The sequence below is a fragment of the Neoarius graeffei genome, chromosome 22 (assembly GCF_027579695.1).
Source record: "Neoarius graeffei isolate fNeoGra1 chromosome 22, fNeoGra1.pri, whole genome shotgun sequence".
NCBI classification, from domain to species: Eukaryota; Metazoa; Chordata; class Actinopteri; order Siluriformes; family Ariidae; genus Neoarius; species Neoarius graeffei.
Window position 1 is genome coordinate 59,153,026 of NC_083590.1, and position 15,153 is coordinate 59,168,178.

A 15,153-nucleotide genomic window follows, 5' to 3' on the forward strand; every position below is an offset into this window, starting at 1 on the left:
GTACCAAGACCACCAGGCTGCTCCAGTCGCTGTGGGACTCCTTGACGATGCCCATTTCGAGCATGGCCTCGAGTTCTTCCCGAACCACTTTTTTCTTGTGTTTGGGTAGCCTGTAAGGGCGGCTACACACTACCACCCCCGGGGGCGTCTCAATGTGGTGCTCTATGAGGTTGGTGCGGCCGGGCAGGGGCAAGAACACGTCCGAAAATTCGGTCTGCAACTGGGCAACCTCCGCGAGTTGGGTCGGGGAGAGGTGGTCTCCACAGGGGACTGGAGAGGTACGCGATGCCAATGGTCCCTTTTGAACCTCCGGCCCCAGCTCCGCCTTCTCCGGAACCACCGACACCAACGCCACGGGGACCTCCTTGTTCCAGAGTTTGAGCAGATTGAGGTGGTAAATCTGTAGTGCCCCACCCCTGTCCGTTCGCCTCACCTCGTAGTCGACGTCCCCGACTCGCCGTGTGACCTCAAAGGGTCCTTGCTACTTGGCGACCAATTTGGAGCTCGATGTGGGCAACAGTACGAGTACTTTATCTCCCGGTGTGAACTCACTAAGGCACGTACCCTTGTCGTACAGGCGGGTTTGTCGTTCTTGGGCCTGCCGCAAATTCTCCTGGGTTAGGTGTGTGAGTGTGTGGAGTTTTGCGCGCAGGTCCATAACATATTGAATTTCATTTTTACTTGGTGAAGGTCCCTCCTCCCAATTTTCTCACAGCACATCTAAAATGCCTCGCGGCTTATGCCCATATAACAATTCGAACGGGGAGAACCCTATGGAGGATTGTGAAGCACCTCTCGCACTGAAAACAACAAGGGTTTGAGCCATTTATCCCAATTACGTGCGTCCTCACTTACGAATTTCCTAATTATATTTTTGAGGGTGCGACTGAATCGTTCGACTAAACCGTCCGTTTGTGGGTGATACATGCTGGTGCGGATCGGCTTAATACCTAATAACCCATAAAGTTCGTTCAGTATTCGTGACAAACGCAGTGCCTAGGTCAGTCAGAATATCTTTCGGGATTCCAACTCGGGAGATAACGTGGAAGAGTGCCTCCGCAATACTGCGTGCTGAGATATTGCGAAGAGGCACCGCTTCCGGATATCGCGTTGCATAGTCCACCAGAACTAATATAAAGCGGTACCCTCATGCTGACCGATCTAATGGCCCGACGAGATCCATCCCAATTCTTTCGAACGGGGTCTCGATTAATGGGAGAGGGCACAAAGGCGCTTTTGGGATGGCCGCTGGATTTACTAACTGGTATTTGCGGCATGCTGTACACCACCTACGGACATCGACGCGAATCCCTGGCCAATAGAACTGCGCCATTATTCGGGCTAGTGTTTTATTCTGCCCTAAGTGTCCAGCCATGGGATTAAAGTGAGCCGCCTGGAATACCAATTCCCGGCGGCTCTTCGGAATCAAAATCTGCATGACTTGCTCTTTAGTTTGAGTGTCCTGCGTCACTCGGTATAATCTATCCTTCATAATTGTGAAGTAGGGGAAGGACGGGGTGGCGTTTGGCTGGAGCATTTGACCATTGATTACTCTCACTTGGTCAAATGCATGCCGCAGAGTCTCGTCTCGCGACTGCTCTAATGGAGAATCCGCGAGGGATTCCCCGAGAGAGAGAGGAGGAGCCGGCGGCTCCTCACTCTGACGTGGAGCTGACGTAGATGGCTCTGTGACAGCTGCTCCCACCAACGTGACACCGGGACCTCCCCTTATTAAACTACGGCAGGACCCACTCTTCACTAGGTGACTCATTAATTCCCCAAATCCCGGCCAATCCGTCCCCAAAATTATTGAGTGGGTAAGGCGAGGATTAACCGCCACCTTTACTATAAATTTTTCCCCTCTGAAAAAAAATGGACCGACACTAAAGCATAGCTGTGAACATCCCCGTGCACACACAACACCTTCACCAACTGTGCTCTCCCCAATGCCTCGTCTTGCACCAGGCTTTGGTGAATTGAGGTCTGATTACAGCCACCAACGCCTGATATGTATCCCCTTGGATACTCACCGGTATGCGATACGCTCCGGCCCGATCGAGGGCAGCTCCTGGCACGTCGGGGATCCGGACCACCGCGCCCACCTTTCCCGAGCATTGATGCTGGAGGTGCCCCGGTTCCCCGCAGCACCAGCAAACCGGCCTGGGCTTTCTCTCTGCACCGGTACTCTGGGGCTCACTCACCTGAGGGAGGGGGGGGGGGGGAGACAGACACGGAAGCGGGAAACGGGAGGACACCGCAGGTGCGGTGGACCGGCTGTGAGGGAGCCGGCCCCCGCCTCCGCGGTGGGGGAACGGGGCGAGGACAAGACACAGAAGGGGAGAGAGAGAGAAAGAGAAGAGAGAAGCGAAGAGGGGATCTGTGATCCTGCCGCGGGAACAGCCGCCAAATGATCCTCCGCCAACTCGATGGCCTGATCCAGTGATGCCAGGCGATGGCACTGGACCCACTCTGCCATTTCTTTGGGAAGTTGCGTGATGAACTGCTCCAGCGCCACCAGGTCGACGACTCCCTCGGCGTCGCGGCTGTCGGCCCTCAGCCACTGCCTGCAGGCGTCCGGGAGTTGCTGGCCAAATGCGAACGGGCAGCCGACCTCCTCTAGGCGCAGAGCGCAGAAGCGCTGACGATGTTGTTCGGGGGTGCGCCCCACACGCTGGAGGACGGCCCGGCACAGGTCCGCGTAGACCAGCCATCTGTCGGCGGGGAGCTGTAGTGCGGCCAGCTGTGCCTCACCTGTTAGCAGGGGGAGGACGCGCCGTGCGCTGTTCCACCGGCCACCCCGATGCCTCTGCTGCTTGTTCAAATAGCATGAGGAAGGCCTCAGGGTCGTCGTGGGGCCCATCTTCGTTAGGGTGAGGTGGAGTGGGCCCGCAGCGGTGGAGATGGTGGACCCCACTGACGCGAGGAGGTGCCAGAATGCCTGTCAATCTTCCTGTTGCACCAGCACCAGGGCCTCGAACTGTTGTTCTTGCTCCTTTCAGAGGGCGAGCAGCGCCTGGTGCTGGCTCTGTTGGGCCGTGGTGAGGGCATGGATTCGGTCTGCGAAGGGGGAGGAGTCCATGGGGCTGTTCCCCTCTGTGCTCGGCGTCCCGGGTTTCAGCACCACTGTAGAGGTCAGAGCAGGTGGGTGGAGCACAGAAGTACGGCAGGCCAGAACTGAGTTCCAAAAACTCTCTTTATTCGCACTTTACAGTCACAAACATACACTCTCCCAGCCACATGCATACACACACACACATCAGTCATCTGGTTCGGGAGAGAGCCCGCTCTGCTCTCCCTCTCTTCCTTAAATAGGGCGCGGTCACTGGGGAAGACACACAAACAGGTTAATTCACCTCAGGTGTAGTGATTCTGCCACTTACCTTCCCCGACTCCGCCCTCCGGTCACAGACCGACGCTTGACCACGCCCCCACTGCCACAGTAGTATTTAATAATCAATATGAAATTGGATTGGGAGCCAGTGCAATGTGGATAAGACAGGGTTGATGTGGTCATATCTTCTAGTTCTTGTAAGGACTCTTGCTGTTGCATTTTGAACTAACTGGAGCATGTTTATGCACCTACTGGAACATCCAGACAGTAAGGCATTACAATAATCCAACCTAGAAGTAATAAAAGCATGAACTAGTTTTCCTGCATCATGTATTTACAGTATTACTTATTTCTTTTGCAATATTTCTGAGCTGAAAGGTGGCTATTCAAGCAATATTATCTACATGGGCTTCAAATGAAAGACTGGAGCCAATAATCACACCAGTCTTTTACTGCTGCCCATGAAGAAATAGAAGGGCCATCTAGAGTTACTATTTAATCAGAAAATTTACTTCTAGCTGCATGTGGTCCTAGTAAAAGTACTAGTAATGTCTTGCCAGAATTAAGTTGAAGGAAGTTAATAAGCATCCAGTGTCTAATGTCCTTTACGCATTCCTTAATTTTATTAAGCTGGTGTCTCTCATCTGGCTTTGCTGAAACATACAACTGTGCCCCCAGCATAACAGTGGAAAGTAATACCATGCTTACAAATAACATTACCCAGAGGTAGCATATTATAAGAAAAAAAAAAGCAATGGGCCAAAGACAGCACCTTATGGAACACCAAACTTTTCTGTATGCATGCTAGTCACCATTTACATATAGAACATGACAATGATCAGTTAAATAAGACCTGAGACACCAGAGGACTGTTCCTTTAACACCAATGACATTTTCTAGTCCATCAAGGAGAATAGTATGATCAGTGGTGTCAAAAGCTGCACTCAGGTCAAGCAGCACAAGCAAGGAGACACAACCCTGATCAGGAGCCAGTAGTCGGTCATTTTCTACTTTAACCAGTGCTGTTGCTGTGCTATGATGAGGTCTAAATCCTGACTGATACCTTTCAGGGATGTTACTTCCATGTAGATATGAGCATAACTGTTATGCCACAGTTTTTTTTGAGGATCTTGGAGATAAATGGGAGGTTTGATACTGGCCTATACTGGGACAGCTGACAAGGGTTGAGGTTAGGTTCTTTAATCAAGGGTCTGACAACTGCTAGGTTAAAGGATTTAGGTACACAGCCATTGCTAAAAGAATAATTGATTGTTTTTCAAAGAGGTTTGATTGCTTCTGGTGTTATCTGTTTAAAAAAAAACTCATAGAGGTACAGTGGGGCAAAAAAGTATTTAGTCAGCCACCAATTCAACTATGAGAGACTGAATGGGGGAAAGAATCCAGGAAATCACATTGTAGGATTTTTAATGAATTAATTGGTAAATTCCTCAGTAAAATAAGTATTGGTCACCTACAAACAAGCAAGATTTCTGGCCCTCACAGACCTGTAACAACTTCTTTAAGAGTCTCCTCTGTCCTCCACTCGTTACCTGTATTAATGGCACCTGTTTGAACTCGTTATCAGTATAAAAGACACCTGTTCACAACCTCAAACAGTCACACTCCAAACTCCACTATGGCCAAGACCAAAGAGCTGTCAAAGGACACCTGAAACAAAATTGTAGACCTGCACCAGGCTGGGAAGACTGAATCTGCAATAGGTAAGCAGCTTGGTGTGAAGAAATCAACTGTGGGAGCAATTATTAGAAAATGGAAGACATACAAGACCACTGATAATCTCCCTCGATCTGGGGCTCCACGCAAGATCTCACCCCATGAGGTCAAAATGATCACAAGAACGGTGAGCAAAAATCCCAGAACCAAACGGGGGGACCTACTGAATGACCTGCAGAGAGCTGGGACCAAAGTAACAAAGGCTACCATCAGTAACACACTATGCCGCCAGGGACTCAAATCCTGCAGTGCCAGACGTGTCCCCCTGCTTAAGCCAGTACATGTCCAGGCCCATCTGAAGTTTGCTAGAGAGCATTTGGATGATCCAGAAGAGGATTGGGAGAATGTCATATGGTCAGATGAAACGAAAATAGAACTTTTTGGTAAAAACTCAACTTGTCGTATTTGGAGGAGAAAGAATGCTGAGTTGCATCCAAAGAACACCATACCTACTGTGAAGCATGGGGGTGGAAACATCATGCTTTGGGGCTGTTTTTCTGCAAAGGGACCAGGACGACTGATCCATGTAAAGGAAAGAATGAATGGGGCCATGTATCATGAGATTTTGAGTGAAAACCTTCTTCCATCAGCAAGGGAATTGAAGATGAAACATGGCTGGGTCTTTCAGCATAACAATGGACCCAAACACACCACCTGGGCAAAGAAGGAGTGGCTTCGTAAGAAGCATTTCAAGGTCCTGGAGTGGCCTAGCCAGTCTCCAGATCTCAACCCCATAGAAAATCTTTGGAGGAAGTTGAAAGTCTGTGTTGCCCAGCAACAGCCCCAAAACATCACTGCTCTAGAGGAGATCTGCATGGAGGAATGGGCCAAAATACCAGCAACAGTGTGTGAAAACCTTGTGAAGACTTACAGAAAACATTTGACCTCGGTCATTGCCAACAAAGGGTATATAACAAAGTATTGAGATGAACTTTTGTTATTGACCAAATACTTATTTTCCACCATAATTTGCAAATAAATTCTTTAAAATGCAGACAGTGTGATTTTCTGGATTTTTTTTTCTCATTTTGTCTCTCTTAGTTGATGTATACCTATGATGATAATTACAGGCCTCTCTCATCTTTTTAAGTGGGAGAACTTGCACAGTTGGTGACTGACTAAATACTTTTTTGCCCCACTGTAAGTACACAGGTTGAAGATTTTGATGAGGAAATTAGTGAAATTAGTTCAGTCTCTCTAAGGGGTGTAAAACAAATTGTTGCTGTGATGTAGTTATACTGTTCTCTTCAGGGGGACTTATCAAATTGTCTAGTTTTAAATTAATAGTTTGATATTTTTGCCTGATATTTTCAATTTTGCCATCGAAGAAACTTCAAGTCATCAACACTACATATTGAAGGTATGTTTCTGTGGTACGTTTCTGTGTTTTTCTGACTAAAGTATTCCATAATTTAAGATTATTTTTATCATCTATTAGGGTGGAGAAAATTGTTGATCAAGCAGCATTAAAAGCTTGTCCATGTAGTTCCAGAGGCTCTCCTTCCACGCTAATCAATTTTGTTTGATGCCATTTTCTAATTTTATGTTTTAAGGCGCATGTGTGATTGTTATACCAGGGTGCTAGGTTTTTTTTCTCCTGAATTATTTTTTTTTAAGTTGAGCTACATTATCTAAAGTAAAGCAGAATGTTGACTCTCAGCATTCAGTTAGCTGATCAAGTTCTGTGGGGTCTGACTGTGAGCCAATCCAAGTTGATAACTTTGAAGACTACTGATAAAACTTTATGCAGTCGTTGACGTGAATGTACTTTTGACGCGATGGTGTGCAAGGTACACATAGTATTGCTAAGACATTTCAAAAGAGAGGAGATAATGATCTGAGGGAGCTTCAGACTGTGGAAGTGACGATATTTCCTATGTTTAATATAAATACAAGTATTAGATTGAGAGTGTGACCACTAAGAATCATACAAAAACCTGAACAAAAGTAGGGTTAGGTCCTATTTCATCCTGATTAACCCCTACTGAATCTCGAATGGACAAGAATGCTGTTCTCAGAGTCTTCCAGGTGATCAAAACAAATAATAATGTCTAACAATTAATTCGTTGTCTCAAGAAATCCGCAAATTCAGAAAGAACTTCAGAATATAGACCACTGGTCTGTAAATAATAATTAGCTGAATCAACTGCATAGACTTTTTTTTAGCTACATATGTTAGGATAAAGAACTTCAAACATACTGAATTTTTGTTCAGGTTTTTGTACGACTCCTAGATTATGATTATAAATAACCGATGCCGCCTTCTCTACCAGTGAGGCGAGGCGGATGCATATAGCTGGACGAGCTTCATTTCAATGCTCCATAGTCATTTGGTTTGATCCACATGTTAAACATAGTAATGTTAAACTCCTGATCAGTAATAATTCCATTAACAATTAGTCTCATGCTGCAGCACTACACTGATGAGAATTGCAGTTTAATCGTTACCTGTATAGTGGTAATTAATGACTACTTAAGGTCAAAAGAAAACATTAACAGTCTTGTTTTAAACATCACTATAAAGGTACATATTTTAAAAGTGTTATATAACGAACAATACATTTCAAATTAAAGGTCATTTTCAGCCAGAACAGTCATAATAACAACCATATTTAATGTGACTACTTTAAATCATGCAATGTCTCTGAGTTAGTGTACTTGTAGGTATTAAATGTAACTGAATAAGTAAACATCTTTCCACACTATGATCAGTGATGCGGCTTCTCTCCTGTGTGAATGCGCTGGTGTTGTTGGAGATTACTCCGATAAGTAAAACTCTTCCCACACTGTGAGCAGTGATACGACTTCTCTCCTGTGTGAATGCGCTGGTGTCGTTGGAGAGTACTCTGCTGAGTAAAACTCTTCCCACACTGTGAGCAGTGATACGGCTTCTCTCCTGTGTGAATGCACTGGTGTCGTTGGAGATGACTCTGCCGAGTAAAACTCTTCCCACACTGTGAGCAGTGATATGGCTTCTCTCCTGTGTGAATGCGCTCGTGTTGTTGAAGATGATTCTGCTGAGTAAAACTCTTCCCACATTGTGAGCAGTGATACGGCTTCTCTCCTGTGTGAATGCGCTGGTGTCGTTGGAGGGTATTCTGCTGAGTAAAACTCTTCCCACACTGTGAGCAGTGATGTGGCTTCTTTCCTTTGTGAATGCACTGGTGTCGTTGGAGATGACTCTGCTGAGTAAAACTCTTCCCACACTGTGAGCAGTGATGTGGCTTCTTTCCTTTGTGAATGCACTGGTGTCGCTGGAGAGTACTCTGCCGAGTAAAACCCTTCCCACACTGTGAGCAGTGATACGGCTTTGCTCCTGTGTGAATGCGCTGGTGTTGTTGGAGAGCACTCTGCTGAGTAAAACTCTTCCCACACTGTGAGCAGTGATACGGCTTCTCTCCTGTGTGAATGCGCTGGTGTCCTTGAAGATGACTCTGCCGAGTAAAACTCTTCCCACACTGTGAACAGTGATACGGCTTCGCTCCTGTGTGAATGCGCTGGTGTTGTTGGAGATTACTCTGACGAGTAAAACTCTTCCCACACTGTGAGCAGTGATACGGCTTCTCTCCTGTGTGAATGCGCTGGTGTTGTTGGAGAGTACTCTGCTGAGTAAAACTCTTTCCACACTGTGAGCAGTGATACGGCTTCTCTCCTGTGTGAATGCGCTGGTGTTCTTGGAGATGATTCTGCATCATAAAACTCTTCCCACACTGTGTGCAGTGATACAGCTTCTCTCCTGTGTGAATGCGTTGGTGTCGTTGGAGAGCACTCTGTCCAGTAAAACTCTTCCCACACTGTGAGCAGTCATGTGGCTTTCCTCCTGTGTGAATGCGCTGGTGCGTCTTGAATGCATTCTGATGACCAAAACTCTTTCCACAGTCTGAGCAGTGGTGAATTTCCTTCTGTATAGCATTATGAGAAGTGTCAGAACTGAGAGTATTAGTTGATGTTGGCTGACATCTGGAGGGGATCTGAAGCTCATATTTAATCTCTCCTGATTCCCGTAGGCCCACATACTCTTTATAGTGGCATCTCTGGATGTGTTTGTCGAGGTAAATTTGAGATGTATAGGAACGAGGACATGTGGAGCAGGAAAAGACTTGCAGCAGAGTGTTCTTTACTTCAGTGTTCTTTACTTCTGGAGAAACGAAAGGACAAAAATAGCAGAAATTGAACATGAAATGCAACAAGATTATAAAATGCAACAACAGTAACCCAATGTAAAGTATCATTTTTACTGAACCTCAAACATTCAAGATTATACATGAATAAAGACTGAGACAAAAAAAAAAAAGTTTGAGGACTAATATATAGCAGCCTCTAACTAGGAATACTGATAGATTCAATAAGGGTGCTGGAACAGCAGCTATGCACAGCACTAGCTATAGCCCCATGGGTCTGAGCAACCAAGGGGGAGTTGTTGGTTTCTGTTTGATTGAATGTCAAGTCTAGGTAATGGCATGCCTAGCTTTATTTACATCGCCTCCAGGATTGAAAAGGAAACTCAGCCCTAGCATTTAAGGTTCTGAAAGATACAACAATGGGCCTTATTTATCAAGCTGGATATGAATAGATTTATTTGCAAATAGTTTCTTGTAGCATTTACACAAGCAAATCTGTATTTTTTCATATGAATTTTAAATATGGATTAGGTTGTCAAGTTTAAAGCACTTATTAATTTCAGTTACACACAAATTTAACGAAATAAAATTTTATGGGATTTTGTGAAACCCAGTGGATGTGAATGATATGAACGTAATTGATGAAAGGAAGCCTCATCTCATCTCATCTTCATCCGCTTATCCGGAGCCGGGTCGCGGAGGCAGCAGTCTGAGCATGGAAGCCCAAACTTCCCTCTCCCCAGACACCTCAGCCAGCTCCTCAGGAAGAACACCGAGGTGTTCCCAGGCCAGCCGAGAGACATAGTCCCTCCAGCGTGTCCTGGGTCTTCCCCAGGGCCTTCTCCCGGGGGGACATGCCTGGAACACTTCCCCAGGGAGGCATCCGAAAGAGATGCCCGAGCCACCTCAGCTGATTCCTCTCAATGTGGAGGAGCAGCGGCTGTACTCTGAGCTCCTCCAGAGTGATTGTGCTTCTCACCCTATTTCTAAGGGAGCGCCCAGCCACCCTGCGAAGGAAACTCATTTCGGCCGCTTGTATCTGCGATTTTTGAAATGAACAAAACAAGCACCGTGACGTCGCCCGGTATGGCGCAGCTGGGGCCCCACCCTGGAGCCAGACCCGGGGCTGGGGGCTCCCTTGCCCACGGGGCCTGGCCGGGCTCAGCTCGAAGTGGTGACATGGGTCCGACCTCCTGTGGGTTCACCAGTCACAGAGGTAGTAGTAGGGGGCCGGTGCAGTGTGGATTGGGCAGCAGTCGAAGGCAGGGGCCTCGACGACCTGATCCCTGAACACAGCAGCTAGCTGTTGGGACATGGAATGAAAGCAAGCCAACATCCAGAAATTAAGACATAAGAATAGTCATTTAATTTAAAAATAAATGTCAGCATATAAAAAAGGGACACTGCAACAGTTCAGATGGCAATCAAGTAGGTCTGCAGCAATATAGGAATTTCCTTAATGCAGTGTTTGAAGAATGTCATGGTGTGGTTTGTAGTCATAAAGCAAACCAAATCTCCATGTGTTTAATTATTCATTCATTGGATGCTACTTGTCCCTTAACATGCTGAAGTTCTGCAGTTGCAAGAGTTTAAAGCATATACGCAGAGCCATGGCCTCACTTTCATTTATAAATGCCTTGAGACCTCAAGAATGGCACAGGAATAGTTTTAAGCACTAACAATAAATCTAATATAGTAATTTTTATGATTAAAGTGATTCATATAGGTAGCGGTCCAAGTGAATGACCTTGACGTCCGTAATGTCACAACAGGAAGTCTATCGGTCTCATCACCATTTCCACTAAACTAAAACACAGAGCTGACTGCAACTCTGATCCTCCATTTTGAGTTAATTTATCACCATGCTATGTAGATGTATTTTTGGCCTGTGCAGCAACACGACAGAAGGTGGATTTATTTTGCATTCATGGCCCAAGAATGTTCAAACTGCAAAGATTTGGACGCGTTTTGCGAGAACTTCACGGACACATTGGGCGGCTATGAAGTGGTCTCTCCTTTGCTCTGCACATTTTACTGAAGACTCGTACGAGACACCTCTGATCTTTTGAGGAGCGTTGGGTATAAGCCCGTATTGAAAGAGGGTGCAGTCCCAACGATTAAAGAAAAATAAAACAAGCAAAGCATTTATTTTATTTTTTTTAAAGTGAGTTCAGTTGCACCAGTCCTCGTGTAGCGTGAGCTGAGGGTTGTTGCTAAAACCTGGGACGGGACATATCGCTCAGGCAGTGACCTCCCCGTGGTTGTTGCTAAAACCGGTGACATCCCGTTCCGCCCCAGGTTTTAGTAATTGCCTGAGCCGAGCAGTAATGGCGGAGTACTCAGGAATGGAGAGAATGGAGAAAGAGTGGCACAGTCGTCTTATTTCTAAACTGGATATTGCTGCCATCTCGACCTTACATGGAAGAAGTGAATGAACAGAGAACTGAACGAACAACTGAAAGTCAGATTGGCCACAAGATCAGCCTTCAAGAAGCGAGAACACAGATGGGTAAGCTCCGACTCTCATTTGGATAAAAAAAACAACAACAAAAACAACACGTTGTTTACCTGCATTTAGATTAATACATGTAACTTGTATTGTGTGTATAAGTTATCGGTATAAGATTATTTAATTTGCTTCAGAATGTGATTGTCTCAGTTCACCTGATTATTTAATGAGCCTTTTATGGTTTATCAGTGAAAATGCATGCATGTACATGTATGTTGCATAAGTTATAACACCTATCCTGTTTTAATGAGGGTCAACCCACAATCAGTGAAGTCAAATCAGTCTTAGTTGAGCAAGTCAGTAATGGTATTTCTTACTTTCACCATAAATTTTTATTTATATGACTTTGGTCTATAGCTGTAAAAGGCCTTGGCCTTAAAACCAGTTCCTGCTGTGACGTCACGCACTCAGGGCTGGCTGGCTCAGCGGGGCAGCTCAAATGCCAACTGTGCGGTCGATTTTAACTCTCAAAAATATATTTTTAAATTCCCATTTATGCAACACACAAGAGTCAAGGATGGAGATACTATCCACTCAGAAATTTATTTTAAAATAAAGGTTCTGTGTATCTCCTTTCAGGAGTTAAAAATAAACATAATTAAAAAGATTATTTCTCCATAGCATGACTTGCGGAATTATTGAATTCCATAAAAATACTAAAAATGTTCTTGCTTGTTAAATTGCTTGATAATATAACCATCATCACACATACTGCTGAAATAAAGCAAATGTGTTCCAGTTGACTTGTACAATGGTTGATGGTTTTGACTGACATCTGCATTTGCCAATTAACAACTTTGCTTGGTTGAGACACGCTGCATGTGTGTGTTCAACTAACTTTTCTCTCCAGCCAGCTGGCTGTATTGCACTGAAGGTATTACAATGCATGTCCCCCTCATGGTTTCTCCTTAATTTAGTCATGGCCAATTCCCACCCATCAGACTGCTCTCCAATATCACATAACAGCTACCAACCAGGGACGGCTATCACGTGCTTCCTCCGAGACAAGTAACACCAGTTGACTGCATCTTTTATGATGCAGCTTTTATTATCTTTCATGCAGTGTCAGGGGGTGGCAAAGCACACTCAGAGGAAAGCCCAATCCACTCATGTCCTATTAATGTGCTGTAGAGGAAAATGTAATTTTTAGAGAATTGATAATTTTAGAGAGCAGTGATCTTTAAAAGGTAAGCTTCAGAGACACTGTGTCTCATGTTTATACAGTGCCTTGCAAAAGTATTCATCGCCCTTGGTGTTTGTCCTGTTTTGTCACATTACAAGCTGGTATTAAAATGGATTTTTGGAGGGTTAGCACCATTTGATTTACACAACATGCCCACCACTTTAAAGGTGCACTTTTTTATGACACAAACAATAAGATGAAAAAACAGAAATCTGGAGTGTGCATAGGTATTCACCCCCTTCCGTATGAAACCCCTAAATAAGAGCTGGTCCAACCAATTCACTTCATACATCTCACAATTAATTGATTAAGAGAGCCACCTGTGTGCAAAGTGTCACATGATCTGTCACGTGATGTCTGTATAAATTAACCTGTTCTGGAAGGACCCTGATTCTGCAACACTATGAAGCAAGCAACATGAAAACCAAGGAGCCTCCAAACAGGTCAGAGACAAAGTTGTGGAGAAATATAGATCAGGGTTGGGTGAAAAAAAATATCCCAAACTTTGAATATCCCATGGAGCACCATTAAATCCATTATAGCAAAATGGAAAGAACATGGCACCACTACAAACCTGAGAAGAGAAGGCCCCGCCCACCAAAACTCACAGTCTGGGCAAGGAGGGCATTAATCAGAGATGCAAAAAAAGACACCAAAGAGAACACTGAAGGAGCTGCAAAGATCCACAGTGGAGATGGGAGGATCTGTCCACAGGACCACTTTAAGCCATACACTCCTCAGAGTGGGAGGAAAACCTGTTTGAGTCAGCCAGAGGTCTCAGACTGGGATGAAGGTTCATGGTTCAGCAGGACAATGACCCTAAACATACTGCTAAAGCTACATTGGAGTGGTTTAAAGGGAAACATTTAAATGTCTTGGAATGACCTAATTAAAGCCCAGACCTCAATCCAATTGAGAATCTGTGACATAACTTGAAGATTGCTGTACACCAATGCAACCCATCTATCTTGAAGGGGTTGGAGCAGTTTTGCCTTGAGGAATGGGCAAAAATCCCAGTGGCTAGATATGCTAAGCTAATAGAGACATACCCCAAGAGACTTGTAGTTGTAATTGTAGCAAAAGGTGGCTCTACAAAGTATTGACTTTGAGAGGGGTGAATACCTATGCACACTCCAGATTACTGTTTTTTCATCTTAATTATTGTTTGTGTCACAATAAAAAAAAAATGCACCTTTAAAGTGGTCGGCATGTTGTGGAAATCAAATGCTGCTAACCCTCCAAAAATCCATTTTAATACCAGCTTGTACTGTGACAAAACAGGACAAACACCAAGGGGGATGAATACTTTTGCAAGGCACTGTATAAGATGAATGTTGTTTTTGTGTCACACTATTCTATTCTGCAAGGTCAGCTCAAGTATGTGTACATGCAAGGTAACAGAGATGATGCCCTTGACCGTGAAAGGAGATAAAAGGGGAACATCTGATATGTCAGTCATGCTAAGCTGTATAAAGAGTGTGCATGATATCAGGAGGGCGCTTCTCTGGGTGAAACGCTTTGTGATTTTCATTGCAGAGAAGCCAGCTCTCGCAAGTAGGGATGAGCGAGTACAGCATTATCTGTATACCATATGAATTATCTGTATCCGTACCCGGAAGTGGGCGGGATTTAACCCGGAAGTGGGTCTGGTTGTCTTGAAACGGGCGGGGCTTTAACCAGTATGTTATTTTACGCATGCAATTGATATGGGTTGATCAGAAATTGTTATATTTATTGCTGATTAGAAAACTATTTACAGGACAGCATCAGCATTGAGCTTCAGATCAATGCTTTTGATCACGATAGCAAACTAACTATTTACAGAACAAGTTTTGCAACAATGAATACAACACATGCGGTTGCAATTATGAAATGAAATGTAATGAACAAGAGTTTTCATACTCAACATAACTTTCTTTTTTTAACTTTTAATTTTTTATGATCAGTATGATTTTTTTTTTTTTGGTTCTTTTTTTTTTTATTTCTACACCAGGTGTGTGTGTGTGTGTGTGTGTAGCTTAATTTGTAATATTATTTATACCACTACTACCTAGAAAGTGTCAGACACTCGGTGCGTGAAGTAAAATAAAACTGGTTCAAGCCAACTGACGGTTAAAAAAAAAACAAACTCCGACGACCAGCAGAGAGAGCGAGTGTGTGTGTAGCTTAATTTGTAATACTTATACCACTACTACCTTTATTTTTACATGAATTACAGCAAGAAAGTGTCAGACACTCAATGCGTGAAGTAAAAAAACAAAACAAAACTGTTTTT

The 15,153-nt window shown here is 44.6% G+C and overlaps 1 protein-coding gene across 5 annotated transcripts in view; it reads right to left on the reverse strand.

The window, feature by feature from the left end:
* Positions 1-15,153, reverse strand: part of LOC132870999 (gastrula zinc finger protein XlCGF26.1-like) — a 241,713-nt gene that overhangs the window by 148,716 nt on the left and 77,844 nt on the right. For 4 of the 5 annotated variants that reach the window (XM_060905124.1, XM_060905120.1, XM_060905119.1 and 1 more), the window contains one exon: positions 6,013-9,203. The exons of the other annotated variant lie outside the window; for it this stretch is intronic. In XM_060905124.1, the coding sequence (XP_060761107.1) occupies positions 7,774-9,203 (1,430 nt within the window). In that variant the 3' untranslated portion in view covers positions 6,013-7,773. Of the gene's footprint in view, positions 1-6,012; positions 9,204-15,153 lie in introns of those variants that run through there. 5 annotated transcript variants of the gene reach the window in all.